Source organism: Passer montanus, unplaced genomic scaffold (genome assembly GCF_014805655.1).
Source record: "Passer montanus isolate IOZ18808 unplaced genomic scaffold, ASM1480565v1 scaffold28, whole genome shotgun sequence".
In the NCBI taxonomy this organism is placed as follows: Eukaryota; Metazoa; Chordata; class Aves; order Passeriformes; family Passeridae; genus Passer; species Passer montanus.
The window spans coordinates 2,604,355-2,630,064 of record NW_024367483.1 but is presented as its reverse complement, the minus strand read 5'-3'; the positions used below and the strand labels follow the sequence as shown (position 1 = coordinate 2,630,064).

Below are 25,710 nucleotides of genomic sequence, written 5' to 3'. Positions count from 1 at the left end.
CTGCAAGTGAGACACGATCCAGCCCATGGCAGGGAAGGAGTTAAGTGCTTGACCAGCTGCTGTCTGTGAGGCACTGAATTCCTTCCCCGTGCAATCCAGCAGCCAGTGTCAGGACAGCTATATTTAGAAAGCTGATAAAGGTTTGGTGCCAACAGTTGTCCTGCCCCTCGATGAAGAAGCAGTAGAGAGACTGAGAAGGGGGCAGCTGGTTGCTTTCCCCCCCAGTACCGCTCCTTGCTGTCTTCAGTGGACTCCTTTGCCGTGCTGCCAGCAGGGACCCCCAGTGGAGCCATCAGGCACAGGGGTAAGTTCCCTTTCCTTGCTCACCCTTCTCCCTGCTCGCTGCCCTGTGAGTGACCACGCGGCCGCCATCCTCCGGCCTGAGCCCGTGGGAGCTGCCGCCACTCCTGTGGCACTGAGGCAAGAGTCCCTCTGCCTGGGCCAAGTGTTGACTGTGGTGTTCCTAACTGAGCTGTGGTGCCGTCACCCAGTGTAAGAACAGCAGCCTCCACACAAAGGATTACAAGGACAAAGTCCCAAGCCTCCAAGCTCCTTTGGCCTTAAGCGTTAGGAGCATTTCATTTTGGGGACACGAGGTCTCATGTTTCTTGCCCCTGACCCTCCTTCCAGCCCGGCTCTGGCTGTGTACAGCTCCTTCCAGCCACCACACGCAGTCAGGCGAGTATAGAGTTTCTGCCCTGCCACCCCTTCCTTCCTGGCCTTCCAGCACCCTTACTCATAGGCAAAAGAGCATTGGCGCTCGCTGGGCAGCAGCCAGGGAGCTGCATGAGGCCCTGGGAATGGCAGGAGCCCTGGAAGAGGAGCCAGTGCAGCCCTTGTGGGAAGGGTTCCTCACAGGAGCCAAGTGTGGGAGCCCTTCTGCTGCACCCCCCTGCCCCTTGTGCCCCTGAGCCAGGGAACGGCCTCCTGTGCAGCCCTGTGTAATGGCTCTCCCTGCTGCCCTGCTCCTTGTAGGGGTCCCCAGCAGCCGTCATGGCCAGCGGCAGAGATTCGGACAGCGAGCCGGCGGTGCCCGAGGAGGAGGAGGCGGAGGGCCCGGACGTGAGGGCCGTGCAGGCCCACTACCTGCGCAGCCCCTCGCCCAGCCGGTGAGTCCACAGGCACTGCCTGGCCAGCACGTGGCAGCTGCTGCCCTCCGCCCTCTCCTGCTTCCCTTCCTTCCTCTCCTCCACCCTGGCGCTTGGGCCAAGCTGAGCCCGGGGATTCCCTGCCCTCCCTGAGGTGGGGTCAGTGTGCCAGCTCAGACAGAGCCTGCAGAGACAGCCTGCACTAATTAATCCACCCTGCTGGGAGAGTGCACAGCAGGGATAAACTGCAGGAAGGATTACTGTGGGCTGGTGGTGTCCCTCTTCCCTGTCTCACCCTCTCATACCCCTATGCTGAAACTTCTGATCCAATTTCAACTCTTCGCAAATTCAGCTTCATCTTTATGTCCATTATAAGGACTTGTGGATTTACTGAATGCTGATATTAGGCTTTGCCAGCTGCAGAAAGACCAAGGGTCTTGGGATTTGGGTCTGATTCAGAACCAACTTTAGCTACAGGCTTCAGGCACTGAACAGGAGGCTGTCACAGCACAAGCAGAAATTGAGTTACCTCAAGCAAAACAAGCATGATTGGATGTGTTTTCTCCCAATACAAGGAAAAATACACCCCTTTGTTCTCTTTTCCTATAGCAAAATGCTCTGCAGGGCTTTCTGTAACCTTTGAGATGCTTTAGCTGAAAGCAAGGAGTAGGTATAGAGTTTGATAAGAACCTTCCCCAGTGTCCCTCAACAAGTAGGAGGTTATGAAATGTTTCCTGCTAACTGTGGGACACTGCAGAAAAATTGAGTACTTATTTCATTTAACCACATGTATTTCAAAATTGTTTAGGAAGATCACTGAGCTCACATAAAGTAAAATTATGTATTGTAAAATTATGTATTGAGCTCTCTCCTACTGCTCGTCAGTCACTCAAAATGAACAGAAACATCTCTCCAGTTTATTCCCTTCCCTTCCCTTCCCTTCCCTTCCCTTCCCTTCCCTTCCCTTCCCGTTCCTTTTTTTTCTCCCTTTTTTCTTGCTGTCAGTCGCAAAATAGAGTGATGAAAATGGCAAGCTCCTTCCCAGCCAGAAGGGGGTCCTTGAAAGACCCAGGCTTGGGCAGATCTGTGTTTCACAGATGCCCAGGGCAGCTGCAGGTAAAATGTGTTGAGCCTGTGGTGGCAGATTATTGCCAACTGTTACCTTTTTATTGAGCTTGGAGGCAACCTTTACAGCAAAAGGAATCGAAGGCAGGGCATAGCTGCAAATTTGTGTCAGCTCCTGTAAATGAGACTGAGACTCCCCTTGCTCATCTCGTAAACTCCTTTGAAGAACTAGAAAAGGATTACTTTCAGTCACGGTTGACAAGTGCTGGAACTCAACTAAATGACCTGGATGAGCCTGTTAAGTGTTTTCCGATGGCTGTGCCCTCTGTTTGGATTCTGGAGCCTGAAAGCAGTTCAGCTCTCCAGACACTGCTGCACCCTGACTGAATATTAATCACCCTCCCTCTCCTGCTTTAATTAAACAAAAACAAACAGTGTATTGCAAGTCTGCAAGCCTTGCATTGCCAGAGAGCTTCTGTGATGGCAGCAAACTTGTCTAGTGATTTGTACCATCTATTTGGAAGGAAGTGTAGAGGGTGTATATCAGGGGAAAAGCTCTGTAAAATATTTTGTTAAGGTGGTCTAACTGAGAGACTGAATTTTCTTGGACTGTATAGGTGGACTCAGAAGGAAATATACTTGTTTTTAAGGTTGTGGCCTTTTTTGCTTAACAAAAACTTATTACACTATGTGAAATAACTCACTTCAAAGGTGTTTGTGGGTGTCATAGTGGTTTCTGACCCACAGTTACACAACACTGAGTGAGTGGAGAGACTGACCACAGATTCATGCTCTGAAGTGCCCAAGGTACAAAGTACTGAGGGAGAGATTCATGGGCTTCAGTCTCAGTGTTTGCACTGCAGCTTGTGGTAACTCAAAGGATGCTTGCAGGCAATTAACTGGCAGGAAGAAAACCCAACAGTTATTTAGCACTACCTGTTTTGAATTACTCAATAAATTCTAGTTAGGACCATGTTTATGTTTGTCTGTCTAACTGGGAGTTACTTGTGAGACTATTTTGTGTGATCCATCCCCCTTCCAGCCTCAAACCAGACACTGATCTTCTCTATCCATAAACTCCTCCACCAGGCAATTTGATTGCACTCCCAGCCCACTGCAGCTTCTCCCCATGGGACCTGCCTGCATCCTGCAAACACTGGATGCCAAGGCATCTTTGAAGCCTGCAGTGCCATGCTAGAGATCGGGGTGGGAATGAGATGTGGGAGAAGATCCGGGACTTCCCTTCTACAGCCAAAGAATCCTCCCTGCTCCAGTTCCCCACTGTACCCCTTTGGAATGGGTGAAGAGGGCTAAAGTCCTGGGGATGGGATCCCAGTGGAGGGCATTTGCCTAACTGGCAGTGTGGTTGGTTGGCAGGTATTCAGTGATATCAGACACTGATACAGAGAGCATCCTCATGGAGCCAATCCATCTGTCATCTGCTGTGGCTGCCAAACAAATCATCAGTGAAGGTAAGAGACTATGTAAGTTACAGAGACCTGAAATTGCACTTGTTTTGCCTTTCTCATCTACAGATCATAAATCATAAAAAAGCCCTTATGAGAAAGCTCCATCTGAAGTAGAGAAAGAAAGAACAACTTACAGAAAGGTTTGGTGACTTCCTTTGAGGCTGGGCGATGAATCTGGCAGAATTGTGTACTGCAGGGGCAAAACTTTGAGTGCTGGTTGCTTGCTGCAACAAACTAAATTAGAGTAGAATGAAATAGAACAGAACAAAATGGAGTATTTCAGTTTAAAGGACATACGTGATCATCTAAGTCCAACTATCAGGGCTGACCAAAAGTTAAATCATATTATTAAGGCACTGTCCAACATCTCTTAAACACTGTTAAGGATGGGGCATTAACCATATCCCTCGGAAGCCTGTTCCAGTGTTTGACCACCCTCTCAGAGAAAAAGTGGTTCTCTATGTCCAGTCTGAATTTCCCCAGCTCAGCTTTGAACCATTCCCACATGTCTGATCACTGGATACCAGGGAGAGGAGCCCAGCAGCTCCCTCTCCACTTCCCCTCTTCTGGGCCTGGAATAAGGGTGCCCTTAACTCCCAGGCCTTTGGCCAGTGTGGGGCTGAGTGCAATGTGTCCTTCTCATTGCTGATTACCCCGAGGCAGTTCCTAGGTGAACACGTTCCTGCCCACACTGCAGACAGAACAGGGGGGTATTTCTGGGGAACAAAAGCCACAAGGCTTGTCCCAGGCACTGGTAATGATAGCTCATACATTTGCATTGTTTTTGTGTGCTTTTAGTTACAATGTCAGTTTATTCCAGAGCTGAAGACAAAGGACGTCAGGGTGGACTCGGTGTGTCCCAGGATGTTGGAGTCGGCGCAGCAGCTGATGGTGGAAGACCTGTACAACCGAGTTAAGGAAAAGATTGATGACACCAGCTTGTTTAACACGCCGTGTGTGATGGACTTGCAGAGGGCACTTGTGAAGGACAGGCTGGAGACCCCCAGGGACGCTGTGGATGAAGTCTGGCCTAATGTCTTCATAGCAGAAAAGTGAGTGTCGGCTTCTGTCATCAAGTTGCACAAGATTCCCAGTAAAGGGTCAAATGGAACCATTGAAGGCATAACATGTATTACATGCATCTAATACCTTTCATCCCTAGAGAGCCCTAAAGTGTTTTTCAGACTGTGCTCACAGAAATCTCTATGCACTGGAAAGTAAATACTTCTGGAATAGAATCAGCAGCTTTCCTATGCTGTTTAGATGCTTCAACAGTTTAAGAGAGGCAAAGACAAATAAGCCCAAATCCCACTGTTCTGATTGGAATTTGGCCCTAAAATTGGAACTAAAGTCTTTGGTATGTAAAAGGGAGTTTAAAAGGTAATGCCAAAGCAAATGTCAAGTAAACATGACTAGGTCTCCTGTACCATGGTTCAGCTGTCTGAGGTACCTGCGTATGTGACTAGACAGAATTAGAAGGGGATATAGGGTAAAGCATGGATTATGGAGTGATAAAAATGGATAAATAAGTACATGGCCTGAACCTAGGATGGCAGTATGAGTTTCAAACCAAGCTGGAGTGGAAACAGAGTGTATGCCCCTACAGTTGAATGCAGGCTTCTTGTTTTCTTTTCTTGACTATTGGAAAGAGATACCTGTAGAACTCTCAAAGGACATTAAGGTCTGAGTGGTGCCTTGTGCTGAATGAGTTACATGGACTGGGAGTTATGTAGGCCTTGTAGCATGCAGCTGTTTTCCCACCTAAAACAGGAGCACTGATATCTAACATGTTTTTTCCTTTTCTGCAGAAGCGTTGCAGTGAACAAAAGCCGTTTGAAGAGACTGGGGATCACCCATGTCCTGAATGCAGCTCATGGCACAGGTGTCTATACAGGGCCCAGTTTCTACAATGGTCTGAATATCCAGTACCTGGGCATTGAAGTGGATGATTTTCCAGATACAGATATCTCCAAACACTTCCGCCCAGCTGCAGAGTTCCTTGACGAAGCCCTGCTGACTTACAGAGGTAAGAGGAGAAGATTGAAGTGGTTCCAGGTTGCTTGGGAATTAGCAGGGAGAAACCTTACTCTGATAAACTGATATGCCACATTTGTCATGGGGTAAAAGGCAGAGCCTTTGCCCTCTGCATGACAGTGAACACCTCCTGCCCGTTTCTGCCCAGTCTCATTCAAAACAGGAGGGAGCAAACTGGTAAGGGGAGGCAGCCCAGCAGCCCCATGGCTTCAGGTTCAAAGTGGCTGCAAGTCAGCTCCTGCAGCTGATTTGAAAGAACCTGACTATAGCAAAGAGTAGAACCCCTGCTCTAATACATTTTTTAAAAATATTGATACTCTATAATACTATATATATAGAGAGATAGATATATTCCTGTACCCTGCACGGTTCAGTTTCACCATGATGCAAAAAAATTTACTAAAACAATCCAAGTGGCTGAGTTGAGCCTTTGGGTGTCTACACCCAGGCTGCTGTCAGGTTTGCTGGACTTCAATTCCATGGCAACTGTTATTCTGTGGACCTCCAGTGCACACTGGTCATTTTGTTGCAAATTCAGTGGACAGTTAGAAATATCTTTTTGCAGTTCAGTATTGAAAGAAGCACCAGGGTCTGTGATATCACTGACATTCTTCATAGAAGTTGTCAATTAATCTAATTTCTGTAGAGAGGCAACAGATTACCTCCTAGCAGTAGTGACAGAAGAAAAGGGTAAAGTTTTGTTAGTATGCAAGGAACGTTGAGCCAGTTTTAATAGCTCAACAACACAAGGAGGATCCACCAAGGCTGACAAGCCTTGGAAGAAATGAAAGGAAGGAGATTTCCCCCTCTTGGTGAGCTGTTAAATTGGCTTAGCTGGCTGGTAAAACACTTGGAAGGCAACCAACACTTTTGATGCTAAGGTATTAAAGAGATTTCAGGATTGTAGGGAGAGGTTCATTAGGTAAACCTCTTGTGGTAACATATCAGCAGTTAGAAAGATGATGCTTAAATTGGCTTCATTAAGTTTCAGTACAAACAGATTGATTAAACTGGAGTTTATCACACATTTAGAAACAGTAATTTCAGTTGTTTGCCAGCTAGCAAAGCCTCATTTACACTCTCTTAGTATTTACAAGCTTTTCTTTAGCTGTAATTTGCCATACAAGTAACTTAAACCCCAAACAATTTGTCTGTGCCAAAGCTTGGTTTTCTGCAAGAGGTAGTAAATGCTATAAAATAAAGCAGATCCTCAGTTTTGATTCTTGCTTATACAGTTACTGGTGCAGGACAGTGGGTCCCAGTAGTTTGAAGCATCTAGATCAGTTTGTCAGAGTCAAAATCAGCTCTTTTCTGGTAGTTCCTTGGTTCTGCTCTTGTAAGATATAACAGGACTTTGGCCTCCAGTCAGTCTTCAATGCAGTTGTTTGAGGGTACCTTCAAAACCAATCTAGATTCTAGCAAAAATACAATTAAATTAATATATAATTGTTATTTAAGTCCTAGAATGTCCCTTATAGAAAAAATATGTTACTTGCTTATCCTCCCAATACCTTCCTGGAGGTTAATGCTAATATCTCACTTTTTACATATTGAGAAAAAGGCATGGAAAGCTTAAATGTCTGACCCTATGTCAGCCAGCAAGTAAAGAATATCTCACTTGCCTTTCTAATACCTATTATAAGCTTTTTTACGATTTGAGTAAGTGAAGCGTGTAGGCGAAAATACAAACACTATTTAGATTGTTTGGAAATGTGCCTGCCCACAGTTTTTGAGACTAATGTGCTTTTTATTTGTATGTATCCAGATTTTTATTTATGTAAAGCTAGTGAATATTTAGTGTTGGTTTCAGTCTCTGAAGCATATAATGGGTGCAGTCTTTAACACTATGCAGAGAATGCTTTTGAGCTGCCTACCAGAGCATCCTGTCTGTTCTTGGAAATGGCTGATGCCTTTCATGTTCACTGTCTGTAGGCAGAATCCTTGTCAGCAGTGAGATGGGGATCAGCCGCTCCGCTGTGCTGGTGGCTGCCTACCTGATGATCTACCACCACATGACCATTCTGGAGGCTCTGATGACGCTGAGGAAGAAACGCGCCATCTACCCCAACGACGGCTTCCTGAAGCAGCTGCGGGAGCTCAATGAGCAGCTCTTGGAGGAGCGAGAGCTGGAGCGAGCTGGAGATGAGGACGTGACTCCAAGCCAAAGCCCTCTGGCCTATGCAGGGACTTCTTCACGGCTGTCTGGAGCTGGGGACTCAGGGAGCATCAAGGGAGCCAAAGCTCACTCCATCACAGTAGAAGAAGAGGACACCAGCAGCATTCTGGGTAGTTTTATGAGCTCTTCATCCGTGGAAAAAACTAGCTGGGTTTCCAAACACTCCACCCTGATCACTGAGGAGGAAGAGGAACAATTGTATGAGGAATGGAGGAGGAAACAAGGCCTATCTACAAAGGAAGCAGGAGTTCACCATGAAAGAACATCTCCAAAGCATCTGGATCAGGAAGAGGAACAATCTGATGAGGATGTGGAACGGAGGATCCATGACTGGCAGCGCAGAAATGAGAAATACCAGATGTCAGGTACAGCCAGGGAGGAGGATGGTGAATGCAGCATGGGAGGAAGACCCTACCCATCAGGTGAATTTAGTGATGTTGAGAGTGTGAGCAGTTTTGAGATCCGAACCCTAAAAAAGCAGCTGGAAGCCAGTAGCTTTAGCAGGATGAGGAGGAGTCGCACAGACTCTACATCTTCTGAGAGCACCTGGGACATGTGGAATCAGAGGCTTCTGGAGATTGAGAAAGAAGCTGCTCAGAGGTATCATTCTAGGAATAAAACCTGTGGGGAGAGACAATCCCCAGAAACGGGAAGAAAGGAGAGGGATGTGGATGAGGAGAGTGTGTTTTCAGACTCCTCCTGTAGCTCCTTCTACAATTTCTGCCAAAAGAACAAGGACAAGTTGACTCCTCTAGAAAGGTGGAAGGTCAAGAGGATCCAGTTTGGCTTTCACAAGAAGGATTTAGAACCATCATCTGCACCATCTCCAACAGAGGATGGCAGCCAGGCAGGTCAGGAGGAAACAGAAGGGAAGAGTTTGTCAGATATTGATCTGACTGCTTACCAGGCTTGGAAAATGAAGCGGCAGAAGAAGGTGGGCAGTGAAAGCAGCAAGGAGGAATTTGTGGAATTTGCCAAAACTGAGGATTCTGCTTCAGCTAAAAAGAAGCAGAGGCGTATAGAGCTCCTTGAACGTTCAAAGAAAATTTTAGAAGAAAGCCAGTCCATGTGCAGCTGGGAGACAGAGAGTACAATGAGTGGGAGTATTCCCCTCTCAGCTTTCTGGTCTTCAGCGCCTTCTGCAAACGGTGCTGACGATGCAGCTTCTGCCCTGAGCATGCAGACAAATCATTCATCTTTGTCACAGGCCAGGAGTTGTGCTGGAGCAATGCAGATGCCAAATATACCCCTTCCCAATCTCACAGTTGGCCCAGGTGACACGATATCCATGGCAAGCATTCAGAACTGGATCGCTAACGTGGTCAGTGAAACCATTGCTCAAAAGCAAAATGAGATCCTGATGCTGTCCCGGCCATCGTCCGCCATGGCCTCCCTGTCAGGAGACCTTGGCAGGCGTGCCGATGATGACAAGGTTTCTCTTCTCAGTGCTCAGAGTGGCTCATCCCTCGCTGCCTCCCAGCTCCACCAGCAGGACCTGCGCAGGGCTGAGTCTCAGTCTGTGCTGTCTTGCAACACCTCCGTGAGCGCAAGGACAGAAGGGACTACTTCAAACTTGAAGACCCAGACAAGCAAACCACTGTACAGCCTCTTTGCTGATGATGTTGACCTAAAGAAGCTAAGGAGGAAGGAGAAGGAGATGCAAATGGAAATGAGAGAAAAAATGTCAGACTATCAAATTGAAAAGGTGATTAGAGACAATAAACGCAGCACTTTATTCAAAAAAAAGGTGACCAAAGCAGAGGAAAATGAAACAGAAGATGACAGAGAGAGTACAACAAACAGCCACAGGCGTCCCTTGCAAGCAGATTTTGACAGAACTGATGCAGTCTTTGATCTGTCCAGTCAACCTGGAACTTCAGGTGCACCAAAATCAGAGGTAGATACTGATATTACCAAGTGGCTGAACGGCCTCAAAGCAGAAAGAGAACCACCGTCATATTATGATCAGACTGAGAACGCTAGAGAGAAATATAGCAGATCATCCAGAGTTAGACAGATGGATTCTGAGACATCCAGTTACAGATTCTGCAGATCCCAAAGAAAAGAGCTAGATAGCTGTTCTTCCTACGAGTCAACAGGAGATTCACTGAGAACCATGTCAAGATTTTCCTCTGCTTCTGCAAAAGAGGACAAAAAGATGTACAAGTTCACAAGGTCCAGGGTCAGTGAGACAAGTTCCAGAGGAAACAGCCCAGAGCTGCATGTTTTCAACCTGTCACCTGAACCACCCTTTGACTCTGAATCCCCTGAACCATCTACACAGAGCCGAGTTAGAGCTCATCATGTGGAGGCATGTGAAGAGGAGGCCAGGTCAGACGTGTCAGAATGTGGAGCAAAGAGAAAGTTCACCCAGAGCTTTTCAAAGTCTGAAGAGGATGGGAAGAAAGAGGCAAAAGTGGAGCAAAGTGAAGAAAGGTTTGCATCTAGGCAGGTCTCTCAGTACAGGCGAAGCACACGTAAAGAAGAGGAAGAGGAGATGGATGATGATGCCATTATTGCTGCTTGGAGAAGCCGACTAGAAGAAACTACAGCAAAGCTCCAGCGGAGAAGGGAAGAGTGACCAAGATCAGACTACAGGAACACAAGCAGAGCCACACAGTCCCTGAATCACTCATCATTATACTTTTGATAATCCTTTGTGGTTTGTAGGGCATTTCCTGCAGCTAGTTCTCTTCTTAATCAAAAGCAATGAAGGGAAGAGGTCAAGTTCTGCAAGTGTTTGTGGTTTGTCAGAAAGAAGATGCTGGTATTAAATGATCAATGTAGGTAGGAACACAATGTTAGAAGCCATTAGGAGCCAGACGATGTTTCAGCAGCAAAAGCAGGTAACGGTGACACCTCAAGTCAAAAGACCAATCACATCCCATTTTGGTTATTTCAATTTCCTAGTGTCGTTAAAGACTGGACATGTTTTTTCTAGGATCTTTTTGATCATAAATGGAAGAAGCCAACAGCCTTTTCTAGGAACTTAAAGACTGTTTTTCTCTTAATCAGTTTTACTTTATACAACTGAGAAGATATTACCAGGTAGGCTCCATTTTCTGCACCAGCCTTACAAATGTCTAGAGAAATAAGACAGTTCAGGGGAATACGTGTTCTGTTTTACTTTACTAAGTAGCAGAAGCAAAATGGAATGCTAGAAAAAAGAAGATGCCTCCTGTTTAAAAGTTCAGTGCAGTAATGAATGTATTCATTGTTTTCTATTAGATGGAGTCATCTCTGCTCCAGTATGGTTGGTTCCTCCAAATAACTTAAGGTCAACAAAGGAAAAATGCAGTAATATTAACAGCCATCCAAAAATAATTTTTGATGTAGTTAAAGAGATAGAGTTAGGATTAGTGTTAGTGTAGGCTGGGTTTCTGAGTATTGACTTCACTTTGGCTAATGTATGCAGCTCAGCTAAGTTGGTGCTTTTGTGTTTATAGCCATTAATTTTCAACATGATTACCTTGAAAGAAAGGAGCAATACACAAACTGACCTCATAATAAAATTATTTAATTAGACCATAGGTGTAAGGTATCGTGCACCTAAGGAGAAATTGTGTCTGTGAAGGTGGCACCTGGAAGCTTGTTTTTAGGAGGCAGTGGTAGGTTCAAATGGCATCTTACAGCTAAAGTGTTCTTTGTATCCTGAGCTACACAGGAAGAAGCCCAGCCTCCATGGTAACTGAGTACTCCAGGTTAAGAGCCTTGGGTCTTTCCATGCCCTGCAGAGCCTTGTGAGCTTGTGTGACACAACCCACCAGCTTGCCACAGCATCACTTGTGTGTCTTTGCACACCACAGCACCCAACCCTCACCTGTCAACATCCTCCACCTCTCTCTTACAAGCACATAGGGCAGTTTCTACTGACTTTGACTCTGGAATTATCAGTCCCCTCTTCTGTACAGACTGTATTTTGAACCAACAAAGCCCTCTGGCAGAGCTGAATCTAAAACAACAATGGAGGGATGATGCAGTAGTGCTCTCTCACAGGAAGTTTGTCTTTTTCTTGTAATCTCTTCTCCCTCCCACTGTGATGCTTAGAGCTCACCATTACCATTATGCTAGTACCTCTCCCTATTTTAATTGTGTAATACAGACAGCAAGCTCCACAGGGCAAGGGCCTGCTCTTTGTCCCTGTCTGTATGGAGCTACACACATCAGCAATGCTATCTAAATAATGGTTACTGATAACAAAATGCAGCTGGCAATTTTCCTAAACTTAGAATCATTTCTCTCAACTATAACTCACTGATCAGACATTATCCCTGCTTTTCTGAAGATAAAGATGATTTTTTCTGACAGCCAGGACTGGGGTAAATGATAGCTACTTATTGTCAGGTGAATGGAATCTCACAATCAGGTGATTAACCAGTAACAAAGGTAGAAAAAATAAGAGAAATCACTTACTTGTGTGAGTTGTTTCGGGGTTTAGGTTTTTTTTCTTTTTTAGTAAACTCAGATTACATTTCTGAAATACATAAGGAACATGGTTGTGTTTATGTTTCAGGCATGCAGAGATACTCTATGGTTTATAATGCTCTTCTGCTATAAAATAATATATAATACAATGCATCCCTTGTTTCTGCATATTTCTGTGAGTTGTTATTTTTAAAGTAGTGAAATTTCAGGCCTTGGGCCACATTCTGAGAATTTATATTGAATTTCTGCAGTGCGTGTTAGGATAGGCATTTCCCTATTTCCTTCATCCCTGGTAAAGTTGCTCCGCAGAAAACAGCTCTGCATAGACATATTTGGAGCTTGCTTTAATTTCATCCTAGAAAAGGTCTTAAGTTTTGATGGATCAAAGTGGAAGTGTGCAATACCTTCTGGCACTGAATTTACTTTTTTATCAAAGGCTGATTTCCTCTGAAAAATCCCTCTCCTGCTTCCTGTGCCTGGATGTTCCCAGCAGACAAGCCTGTCCTCTGCAGTACTGCAGGGGGCATCTCGCGCTGTAAAAGACGAGCAGTAGATGATGTAGTAATTGGTTTCATTTTGCACTGTACAGCACAGCCTTTGTTTGGGCAGCATTTTGATTTAAACACTAATCTAGGTCTGCTGCACAAATAAATTATTCAAGACCGAGGGGCAGAATATGGTTCTGTAACAAGTCTGAGCCAGACCGTCCTGATAGCGAGTTTTGACCCTTGTGAGAAAGGGTTAAGTGGGTTCTGCTGACTCATTGAGGTAGGTGGCTTATTAGTTCACTTGTGTAAAAGGGAGATAAAAATGGTTTGCTGGGGAGAGGCCATCTAAGATGCTGGCTGAGCAGCCATAAGGGAGAAGCCTTAGAAGTAGCTGAACTTTATTTTCTTATTGCTTATATCCTTGTTAATAAAGCCAAACCCCCAAAGCAATAAGGGGGTGGGGATCATTTTGGACTCCATGCAGTATATGGCCAGTGCTTGAAAGCAAGATGGGAAAGGCTCCAGCTCACAGGTATAAATTACATGAAACAGTGACATAAAGACCTTGCATGGTGAAAATATTAAAGCATTCAGTCATAAGACCAATAACCAGGAGAGACAGAAATGGAGGGGTTGAAGGCAGGCTAGAAAGTCAGGTTTTAAGATGAGAATTTAGAAGGAGATAAGGAATTGCTGAAAGGGGAGAGGTCTGCACAGATTGTTTCAGGTGACCAGAGCTGCAGAGTGAATGGTTTTTCAGCAATGACACCAGTCTGACAGTAGATTAAAAGAGTAAATAAGTACCCAAATTTATCTAGGAAGGATTTTTCAGCAAAGATGTGCTGGGACTGATATATTTTTTTTCCCTCTCAGTTTGCTGCTGTAGGGAGGAGGGGTTTTTTGGCATTGTATAGTGGAAGGTGAAAGTGAAAGGAGCATCCATACGGTCAGTTAAGAATATAAACACAAGAACATAAGAAAGGCTATGTGGGGTCAGACCAAAGGTCCATCTGGCTCAATATCCTGTCTCTGATAGAGAACAACAGCGAATACCTAGGGAAGAATATATACAGTGATAAAAGTGTTATTTCCCCAGCATGATCTTCCAGCTTCTAATCATTAGCAACTCAAGGACTTCCTAAGCCAGGTGTGATATTTTTGTATTTAATAGCCCTTAATAGGTTTTCCTTCTATGGAAGTGCCTAGTAATTTTTGAGTTATAACCACTATAGCCTCGTACCCGCTAGCCTCTGTGTCCTCTTGTGTCCCACAAGTTACTGCACACAAAATGCTAAGCCATCTTCTTTCTGCCTCTTCTGAGCCCTCTGCCCACTAGCCTTCAATTCCAACACAGTATCTGTTTAGTATTTACATGTCCCACGAGATTCTACTCCCCCCCTGCAGTCGTTCTGTCCCATCCTTAATTCCCTGGTTTTTCACCTGAGTTACTTATTCCTTATATAAGGGCTGCCCCATGTCTCTTCATTGTCCTGGCCAATCTTCTCTGATCCCTTTCTAGTTCTGCTTTGTCATGTTTGAGATGAGGGACCAAATCCTCACACAGTATCCAGGGTGCAGGTGTGGCAGGGATTTATGCTTTTTTTTCTCTTTTCTATCCCTTCCCTATTGTCTGCTAACAGTCTGCATGTTTCTTTGGCTGTCGCTGAGCACCAGAGTGATGTTTTCATAGAACTATTTATTGTGTACACCAAATTTTGTTGGATGGCAATGGTCACCTCTGAGATCATCATTTTATATGTTAAGTTTTCTTATTTGTAATGTTTTACATTTATTAGCCTTGAATTTCATCTGCCATCTTCTCAGTCTCTCTGTTGCATTAAGTCCTTCTGCATTTTTCCACAGCCATCCTCCCATTTCTACTGCTCTGTTTCCTTAATGTCCTTTGAGCAAGGTAGAAACTCAGAGGACGTGGGAAGCAGAGAAGTTAAGGAGGGATAGATGAGAGAGAAACCCATTTGATGTTGATCCGCTTGAAGTAAGAAATAAGAAAGTGATGAAAGTCAGAGAGCTGGGAGATAAATGTTCAAAAAGAGATCTGAAGACAATAGGCAAATTGAGAAGGGAACCTACAGTGGTCAGAGACAGGAAGATACAAATGTAAGCCAAAGAGGCCAGTGCAAAATATTAATTTGTTTAGATGTATCAATGTCTGGGAAAAGGTTAGGGGCAACATCTGTGGGAAGAAAGGAGATATAAAGGAGTTAAAAGTCTGTGAGAAATGTGAAGGGGACTGGGAGAAATGGAAAGAGTGAGAGACATTGGTGGGACACCGATGATAAAATGACATCGGTGCTGGATTGGGAATTCAGTGTGGTACAAGGAAGTTTGAAGGAAACGGAAATGTGCCAGAAATATGTTATTCCTACTGTAAGAGCTGCATTTTGCATTGTAATACTGATAGCTGTGGGGCCATGGCCCATTTCCCCCATCTAGGAATTTCAGGACAATGTGATTTATTGTGTTCAGCACTAGCTTAGACTGGATAATTTTAAAAGGAGTTTAGCACCATTTCCTTCCTTTACAGCTCCTTGAGAAATGCTTACACATTAGCTGTGGTGGAGAGCTAGGTGAATTATGAGAGAAAAAGTTTTATTTGGGGAGGCTGTGTTGCATTGCCTGCCTCTCCTTAAAGGGTGTAGCTGGAATACATTCAATATAGACATTATAATGTGAAAACACAACATCCATGACCTTCCTAAATTTATAGACAATCCAACAAAGGTACTGAAAGCATGTGATTAATATAGTCTAGGGCTTGGAAACAGACACTGCATACTCATGTAATCCAGCAAAATCTCTTTGAGAGCTACCTACCTATTCTCTGGAATTTCACTTGTCATGTAGAAAAATGAAAGTGGGTCTGATCTCTGGCTGTTCTAATTGTGAAGACATCTTCCAGAATGGGAAGTGTGTGCAAAAAATAAACTGTTCTCTAGAGAGGTGAGAGCATAGGTCTAAATGGTGCGTGAATTGCCCCAGTCATTTCAGCAAGGTTCTAACTTATTTGCCCAGAAGTAATAATTTAAATGCCAATAATATTTTTCACCCTGTACTTCATGTAATAAATTGAAAAAGGTTCAAAGTGCATGTATTTAGCTTGTGTATTGCCAATACCAGCATAATCTGCTTGAATGAGCACCCTGTCATTGTGGTCGGTTTTGTTGTTTTCTGGTTTGTTTTTTTTTCCTTTTGCTTAGGCTGCCTTTTGTTCTTTGGTACATTTCAACATATTCAGGAGCTGATTTCTGTTGTTTCTAGCTATCCTCCTGTTACAACCACTCAGTAGCTTCTGAGCTTGGTGTTTTCATGTGACTGCTGTACCTCTGCCACAGGCTGCACACACACACAAAAACACAGAGATATAAAGAGAAAACATTATTTGTGACTTATAAAAGCAGGCAACAATATGAATTCAGTTCTTCCCAGGACTATCCAAGTGTGGTGATGTGAAAACTGTCTTAGAGAGCTGGAGAAGGGACATCCTGTTTGTGCTTTGAACCTTCCCCTCTGGATTGCATTTCATTTTTATTTGCATGTATCTTTAAAACAGACAATTTTAATCCTTAGACAAGAGCATAACTGCTTCCACATCTGATTCATATCTGCAGGTAGACTGGTTTGCTTTTAGTTAAGATCTGTGTGCCCAGGAGGACACAAATGTGTGTAATAGAAAACTAGCTTAATTGTTAGCTATGAAGAGAACATTGTCTCTACATAATCAATCAATCAATCAATCAATCAATCACTTATTTTTTTCCAGTGCACCCTTCATGCCAACATGCCTGAGTGCTTTATGGTCATTAAATTAAATCAAAGAACACACCACAGAATGGACAAGGCCAGATCAATAAATCTTAAAACCTGATTCAAAGTTACCAAGGACTCTGCACAAGTAACCATGACAGGAAGGATGACTCCAGTCAGGAGAGCATGTGTGTGGGCATAAAACTGAAACAAGACTTAGGTGATACTAATTAGAAGACAGAAACATTTAAAGGAACTGTAATTTTTATAGCATCACCCAGCTGCCCACAGCATCAACCTGCAGCTTCATGCTTTAAGGGTATTTTCAGATGTATGAGTGATATAAGAAAATAACATGGCAGCAAGAACTTTTTACAATTTTTACAGCTGTATGCTTCAGGGCACCTCTTGCCTAATTTTAAAGATTTGCCTATTTGTGATCTCTCCATTTGATTATTGAAGGGCACCATATTAAAGAAAGATGCAGTAAACACCAGCTGGCAATAACCACAGTATGACTGCTCTGTCTTCATGGAGCATCCCAGCAATTTCATCTTTGAAATGACTCCATGCTGAACTCAGATCCAGTCAGAAGTCATCCATTAGTTGGGCAGAACATTTCTCCCTCCTTGCTTGAGAGGAGAGCTTTATGAAACTGCAATACCTTTTATGAAACTGCCAATTAATGGGGAGCTTTGTACATTTTGCTCATAGAAATATCCCAGTAGCTGTCACAACCTATGGAGGTTCATTCCCAAAGCACATAAAATGACCACAGGCCTAACTATGTTCAAAACTAAAAGCAAACCCCAGTTCTTCAACTTAAACTTCCCTCCCTCAATAATGTCGAGGCATGTGCTCCTCAGTCTGTGAATTGGATCAAAAATATTGCCTAGAGGCACAGGGTCAGAGGAGATTCCACTTATGAAAAACAGGAGGCCCTCAAAAGGGTGCAACCTCAGTTGCTGAACAGACACCACAAATAGGATGGATAAAAGCCCACATGAGACTGGTATGTGAGCAAGCAGAAGCTGACAGTTGCCCCTCAGGAATAGAGTATAAAGCTTTCAGTTCTGCAGGAGATGTGATCTGAAAGTCTGCTTCCTGGAAGCAATCGCACCTGAACTGTTGCATGGTGCTGCAGTTGCATAATTTAATAGTTGTCATGTTTCATTCCAAGGTGAGTGTTCTTGGTGGTAGTGTACATAAAAAATTTGTATGTCATTAGGGATAAAAGGGTCTATGGCAGACAAGGTCAGATATTATCCTCATGAGTGGTAGAAGAGGTCCATATTAAAACAAAGAGGGTGTTTGATTTCTTTTTGAACGTGGGCAGATGATTCAGACCCACGTGCCCTTCATATGCTCTGTCTCTCCCCTTCCTATCTCCTTTCTTTTGAAACAGATTTAAGTCCATCTACTTTTATATTTTCAAACAAAACCCATAAAAGGGCCATAAATATCATGACTCGCTAAAATGAAAGCTGTTTTCTTCTTCTCCCAGGAGACTCCTGCCTGAGAGAGAGACAGAAAGAGTTCACCTCTTTGAAAATTTCCTCCTCTGTCGAAGTAAAGCTGGTATCTAAAAGCAGCCTTCAAGGCTTTGTTCTTATCATCTTGACCTGGCTTTGTACTGGCTTCTCTCTGTATTGCTTGTGGAAGTGTGAAGGACGGGGCTAGGGGAAGGAGTTTTGGCTATCACTGGCAGAGCAAGGGTCATGCTTGGAAAGGGATTTCATTGTGGTTTCAGAAAACATTATAAAACTGAGTGCAGTGGCAGAAAGAATGAAGAAACTCATTCCCCTCCTGGATCAGACCAGTGATCCACCCTTTGTGTCTCTGATGTTGGCCAGAACCAGATTCACCTCAGAAGATATAAAGAAAGTTTAAGTGGGTAATTATGGAATAACCTGCCCTGAGTAAAATTTTCTCCCCTTCTGGCCCAAAGCCCTCCTTCATCTCTCCTCCTTGGTTAGAGTTCAACTCTATGCCCTGAAGCATGACGGCTTCTCTCCCTTCCAAACCGCTTTTCATCCTGGCCTGTCTCATGTAACTGCCTATGACAGTGATGGGATGTATAGGTCTTGTCCACTGAGAGTCTGTGACAGATCATAGCCTTATTGGAAAGAGAGGCAGAGAGGCTGAAGAGAAGGCGAGGGAGGAGAGCATAAACTCAGATGAAATATCCATCAGGAAGATGGAAAGAAGAGTGAGTGCCCAGGAAACTAATTGCTGCCTGCTGATCTGGGCTGTGGAGATAGCTTGCAAGTGAGCATTTTTAGTTTTCAGAGATTTCAGCCTGGAGCACACTAGGAATGTCAACTCTTGGTTGAAATTACTAATCATTAATATTTCCCTTTTTATACATATATTTTTAAATTTTTTAAAGCTGTAGAAGTGTGAAGTAGTCCTAAGAAAACAATTCCATTATAATCTAAGGGTGCTTTTTCTTCCACTGCAGTTCACTACTCATTTCTGAAAAGGTATTGGCATAATTTGGGGCTCTTAGACACCGAACATGGATGAAAATCAGGCTATTTTTCTACTGCCCAAAAACTATTTAGGAATCCAAAGTTAGATATTCCTGCCTAGGTCCTTATCCCTATCACAGAGAGATGGCTGCTCATAATCCTGAGTAGAGCAAAGCCCAGCTTCCGTGGATTTGTTTGGCCATCGCATAGGGCATCAAAATTTATGTGACATAATGCCAGATGCCCCAAGGTAACGATTAGAATTGTTTAGCACATGAAGGCTCTTGACTTTTTAGATATTATCAACATTATCGCAGGTGATAGCACTATACCACAAAAAGTATTAACAAACTTTCAAGGATTGCTTAAATGTATTTTCCAGATGGACACTTTCCAATTGTATGCGGGTTGAATGACAGCTTTCACTTATTTGTCAACAATTCCTAGGGAGAGGGAAAGAAGAGCTAGGTTTTGGATCGTATCCAAGTCTCAGTAATGATTAATTTCACTCCCATAGTATCCATTGTTTCCCATATTCCTTTCCCTCAAAAGTGTGGCGAAGGGATCTGGAGTTTTCCAAGTGATGGGTGTTGAAATCACACCCAGTCTCCTGGATACCACGCTGAGGTATTCAAAGCATCCTGCTGGTGTTGGCTGAGCACAGGAGATTGTTCATTAAGAAAAATGACTGTATCATTCATACTGGGCACAGCTGCAGTGAGCAGCTCAGTGGCAGTGTTCAAGGCTCTGTAATCTCCTGTTAGTTGCCACTTGCCATTAGATTTTTTTACTGGCCATAAAGGAGAATTGTAGGGGAAATGAGACGTGACGATAATTCCCTGTTCTTCCAGCTCCTTTATCAATTCAGTAACAGGACAAATAGCAGCAGAAGGTAATGTGTATTGTGGAATATTAACTGCCTTACTATGGGGCAAAGGAGCAGCTGTTTGCAACAGATTAGCAGTTAGAAATGCATCTGTAGGAGATAAACTTGGGGACAGAAAGGGCGATGTCCCTCTTTCCCATTTTCCCCACAACTGACCCTTCAGTACATCCTTGCCCAGTATATTAAGGGCACCCAAAAGTGAGGTCAGGTGGATTGTCTGTCCCTTAGACAGAATCAGCTTTGCCCTGACCAGAGGGTGGTTGGTGGGTTTCCCATTATGGCCTGCCATAGAAACTTGACTGCTTGCAAAGCAGAGGCTGCCCTTTGTAAGTGTCCTTACGTACCATGGATATCCAGATTCCTGTGTCAGTGAGGAATGTTTTATGGTAGGGAGGGATGATTAATTTGGGAGCATCATCTTGGGACTGAGATCCTCAGCAGTGGGAGTAGCACCACCTTAGTTTCCTAAATATCCAGTCTAGGTTTAGTGCTGGTAGGTTTGGATATATCCCTGAGCTTACAGCACTTGCATGCTCTATCCCTTTGAACCATATGGTGTCACCCCATCTCCAAACACAGATCCCAGAGGGTTATGAGAAGTAAATGAGGAAAACTTGTCTATTGCCACAAAAGGAAAGTTGGCATTTCAGAGACAGCTCTTTCCCTAAACATATTTTCCATCATCTTTTACACTCAGGAGTAACTGACCAGGTTTCTCAATTTCTGCTTTTGTCTTTCACACGGAGGCAGGCTCGGCTCTTTTACATTTTCTCTGGCTGAGGATCTCTCTTGGTTTTTACCCTCTGGGATGTATAGTGGTATATCTGCCAGCCTACACTGAAGGACATCTTGGAGAGTAATACCGTTTAAACTCGTCTTAATGGCCAGTGCTAAAGATTTCCACACGCCCCCAGCTTCCATTAGACACACATCAGAAGTGTGCAGGCTCCCAAATCACCTCCCAAGGATGCAGTTCTGCTGGGAGGGGTTGTCAGGCTCCTGGAGCAAGGGGTGCTTTTCCTTCTAATTCAGCTAAAATCACTGTTTTCACCATGGCTACATAAAGGTCCTTTGGCTCTTCCTGGCCACCTGTCCTGTCTACCTGGCTCTGCTTCAATCCAATGCTGCTGCTTGCAGCACACATCAGGCCTTAGCATGAGCTGGGCTGGCCAAACCAGGAGCCTGAGTCCCAGAAAGGCCAGGGTCTTAAGCAAACAAACAAAACCAAACAAAAGGGCTTGGTTTTTTATATTATTATTATTATTAATCAGGAAATGTAGTGATAGAAAGTGGGGTAACCATTTTAAACTGAAAAAGTGTAGCTTTATATTAAATAATGGGGTAGATTTATATTAAATATTGGGAAGAAATTCCTTACTGTGAGGGTGGTGAGGCCCTGGCACAGGTTGCCCAGGGAAGTTGTGGATGCCCCGCATCTGGAAGTGTTCAAGGCCAGGTTGGATGGGGCTCTGAGCAACCTGGTCTGATGGAAAGGGGGGTGGGAACTGGATGGCCTTTATGGTCACATCCAACCCAAAACATTATATGGTTCTATGACTGTTTTTTCTATTCCACTTACAAAGTGCCACTTTGTAAGGGTGATAAGAATATTAATTCACTGAACTGACCTTATACATGTGTCCACAGCTTGGTCCGATGATGCTTACACACTGTAAGATAATCCCTTTTTTCTGTGGCAAATCTCTCTTGTGTCGACAATTAAGTACCCTTTATAATTCCATTTTTTGCTATGATTACAGCAACATAGCTATTACAAATGTATAGAAAATGTAAATAACTTACCTAATATTTTTCCTAGCCACCTTTCTCCTTGCCTCTCCTTCAGTTATGAATGCCTTGGAGAAGAGATCATTCTTGCTTAGTGCCTGAAAATGCCTGAGCTTCTAGAGGGAGCTACAGTAAATAAAAAAAAATTATGCTGGATTCTATTTTCACTAAAAGAAAAAAAGAAAGGCATGTTATAACCCTGATTTGGTGTGATTATACTGTAAATAGGCCATAAACAGTCAAAGGGAAAATAACCTACAATATTCACACCTTTGAGAGACTGTGAGGTGGTAATCACTATTCTTCCCTGCTGTTCAAAATATTTTCCAAGTGTCCTCGAAACTGCATTGGCAGCAGAATGTGGCCCAATTCAAGGGCTTTAATGCTACTGCTAAGTAGAAATTATTTTTGTCCTCGAAATTTTCAGTGGAATAGTCTGTATTTTGCAAAAGAAAAAGCATAGTTATTCACTGCAAAAGCACTAAGAAAAAAGGCAGAGACCATCAGAAATCTTTCTGACAAGACAATTCCATGTTTTTAAAAAAAATATTTGTGCAATTAAGGAAAAAGTACAAATGTTGAATTTCAAAAATAGGCATGTTCCATATGAAGATGACAGAGAATTTCAGTGTTGCTTGCTGAAGTTAATAGGGAGCATAATGTCCACTTTGTACATGGGGAAACAGGAGCAGAGATTTGCCTTCAGCTCATTTTTTCTCTTTTCCCCAAGAACTGTTGCACTTTCCATGCCACACACAGAACGGGCATTTTAAATGGGTGGTGTAGCTTACCTTTAAGACCACAACCCTTCTTTACAAGCAGCATGGCTACCTCTGCCTGTCACAATGCCACAGAAGAGCTCTGCCAGAGAATCGTTCCAAAACCTTGCAGGGAGATGCTGTGCTTTTCCTGCCCTTTGTGGTGAGAACGTTTTTCATCTTACATCCGTGCCCATACTAAACACTTTAAAATCTTTCACCATTATGACCTGTTATTTCTCAGCATCTTTTTGGGCTGATAGATAGCTAACGATATAGATATTTACTGTCACTACATTAATATCCAGAGGTCTTAACTAGCACCAGGACCCACTGCAGCACAATTCTAGTTGTTCTCACCCTAAAAGACTTGCAAGTTAAATGAATGAAACAGACACAGGCTGGGAGAAAGAGATTGCATCTGTAAGTGTGTTTGAGACCCAGAAACTGAGCCCAGTGTTGTACATGGATACTGCAGCAGCAGAAGTCTGCAGGAAATTTCAAACGATAGGGCTAAATTCATCTTGCTAACAAACATTCTCCATCAGCAATCACTCACCTCTCTGTGGTGCAATTAAACACTCACTGGCCTCCAGAGAGCACAAGCACAACTTTCTAAACTGGTGATTAAGGCCTTTGTCTGTGAGGAGCAGACATATGTTTCAGGCCTTTTTCCACAGAGTGTGTGATGTGAAAGAGTATAGCATTTATCAGTGCAGGCTCTTCCCCTCCCAAGTCATGGCTCCTGGCTGCTACCTTGCAAAGCAGCAGTGCTGTGCATTTTTGGCCTAAAGAATACTTAAATAACCATTTCAAAAGGAAATAGTTGATATGAGACTCTTTAACAGAATAATCAACAGCACAGGGAAAGAGCCTGGCACTTCCTTGGATGCATTCAGATTTTCTGAGTGAGTTAAAATGCTGTCTTCTGAGATGGCCTGAACACTGAGCTACTGAGTTGAAAAGGGCCCCCCTCTGCCTTTTGTCACCTGCTGCTTATGGGCTGTGTCTTGTCTGTGGATAAGGTTGGTGTTAGAACTGAGGTAACTTCAGGTCTGTGAGCACAGGCTGGGGAGAAATTCCTCATTGCAGTTTCATGTTTATCCATCATAACCCAGGGTAATTGCAGACTGTCCCTAAAATATGCTGCTCTGAATTTTGCAGTGCTTCAATAATCTTTTGGATCTGGGTCACACTGATGGTACAGGTGGTTTCAAATATAAATACAGGCCATCACATGGATGGGACATACACCCCTGGCAAAACCGGGAGCTTTACCTGTGTTTTTCTGTTTGAGAAGTGATTCAGAAACAATCACATTGGTTCTGGCTCTGTGTGGCAGATTGCACTTGAGCATGCAGCAGCCTCCTAGCCAGCAGAAAGCTGGGCTAAATCACCCACTGGAAGTACAAGCCTGCTTTAGCATTTAACACTTCCTTAGCATTTAACAGTGAAACTCAGCAAAACGTCAGCTTTTATTTTTGCGTTGTCCTAGGCTCAAAGGCTCCCAAGGCTCAAAAGATTGCAAATGCCTCTGGAGTATCAAAGCTTCAAATCCAATGTAGCCTGGCTATTATTCCCTTCAGCATGGGCAGTTACAGAGATGGGATGAATGCTCCCCAGCTAGATAATTTAAAACCTGTGTTTAGCATTAATTCTGTCAGTTTGGAAAGCAGCAGCTTATAACACAGGGTGATGCAGTGCCCTGGGCTTCTGCTGGACTTGTACATGGTAATGGAATGGGAGGGGTTGAGGTGAGATTAGTGAATGGGCAGAAGAACCCGCTCTGAGGGAAAGGTCTTGCCAAGATTCATGCAGGCAGTGGCATCAGAAAGGTGCTGCATGTGGCACGTTACAATGGACACACTGAAAGTCTTCCTATTCCCTTATTCTACCATATGGACTGAGTTACTGTGAAAATCATGTTCCCTGCACAAAGGGGCAGAATAAAATACTGTTTGGCTTAAACCTATTCCTGCTTGTGAATGTAAATTAAATCTGTTCTCCTTCAAATTTCTTTTGTTCTGCTGCTTTTATCTTTGTGGAAATTTTCTTTGGTGACTCCTCTGTTGTTGTCAGCCTCGCCCTTACAGGTGAAAATCATGAACCTTTCTGAAGTTACAAGCTCTAGGAACATGTCCTAGAGGCAACATGGAGTTACAGAACCCCAGCCAGAGTGCACTATTACATTGGCTTTTCCTGCCCTCCTCTGTGCAATTATTTCAGAGAAAGTTCTGTAGGACAGAGAAACTATATTCATAACATCCACTATTTAAGCCTCTCACTTGGATTCTTTCCTTGACATACTGTCAAAGTTGACAGCACTATGCCAGTTTATTGCACCAGAAGACCTGGCTTTTCCTTTCCTCCCATCTGCAGAGCTTGGCTGCTCCCATTATATGAACCCTTTCTCACTCCTGCCCCTAATAAAATCTCCATGCTTCACATGCTCCCTCAGCCTCCCTTTGATTCGTGCTCCCAGAGTCTTCCTCGCTGCTGACGTCGGGAGCCTGCACAGCTCTGTAATTTCCCGACAGCCCTTTTCAAACACTGCCTTTTAATCAGGTGCTGTGTTTTACCAGCACTTCCTTCTCTCACTGAACGCCTTTGAAGCGAGGCTGCCAGCGCTGGTGGGGTTCCTTCTCCACTGCCCTTTTTTGTTGTTTCCACACAGAATTCTAGGACAGAATTTTGTCGCTTTTTAGATGCTCTGCTTTTTTTAATTTTTTTTTCTGTGTTGTGATCCTAATTTCCTGCAGGATTTCTTCTTCCTCTCCTGGGAAATTTGTCTCTATTTCTGGCATCTGTCCTTCCTAACCCTTCCCACGTTTCTTCCCTTCTAAAGACAGGGGAAAAGAATCCATTTAATATTTTTCTGTAGTAACGTCTATCTCATCTGTCAATAAATTACCCTTTGCCATCTCTGGGAGACCCCTTTGTCTCCCTTCACTGACCTTATTCTGTACCTTGCCTTTTTTTTTTTAAGGGAGGATGCAATATCCCTGGGCTGTCATTCCATGAAGAACAGCTGTCATTCCTCCCATAGTGTATGCGAATGTGTTTGAGGAGGGAGGGGAAAGGGAGGGGGGAATTAGGGGAGGATGGGGTTCTGCTGTTGGGAAATATGACGGTCCTATTCAGAGTGGTAAATATTTTTTCATTCATGATATTCCACTGCAATTCTGTCTTTTTCTTCAGTGGTTTTAGACATTCATTTTCTTATTAATCTAACACTCATCTATCTAGACATATAACTACAAGAATATTTATTAAAGATCTTTTTAAAACTATGTATGC

The 25,710-nt window shown here is 43.7% G+C and overlaps 1 protein-coding gene across 1 annotated transcript; it reads left to right on the top strand.

Annotated features, from left to right (window-relative positions):
- The first annotated feature begins 144 nt into the window (after window positions 1-144).
- Window positions 145-24,426, top strand: STYXL2 (serine/threonine/tyrosine interacting like 2). The gene is made up of 6 exons (XM_039713285.1): window positions 145-304; window positions 976-1,109; window positions 3,531-3,625; window positions 4,443-4,674; window positions 5,431-5,648; window positions 7,589-24,426. Exons 2-6 carry the CDS (start codon window positions 994-996, stop codon window positions 10,411-10,413), a joined length of 3,486 nt encoding a protein of 1,161 aa, XP_039569219.1. The 5' UTR covers window positions 145-304; window positions 976-993; the 3' UTR covers window positions 10,414-24,426.
- Window positions 24,427-25,710: the final 1,284 nt, after the last annotated feature.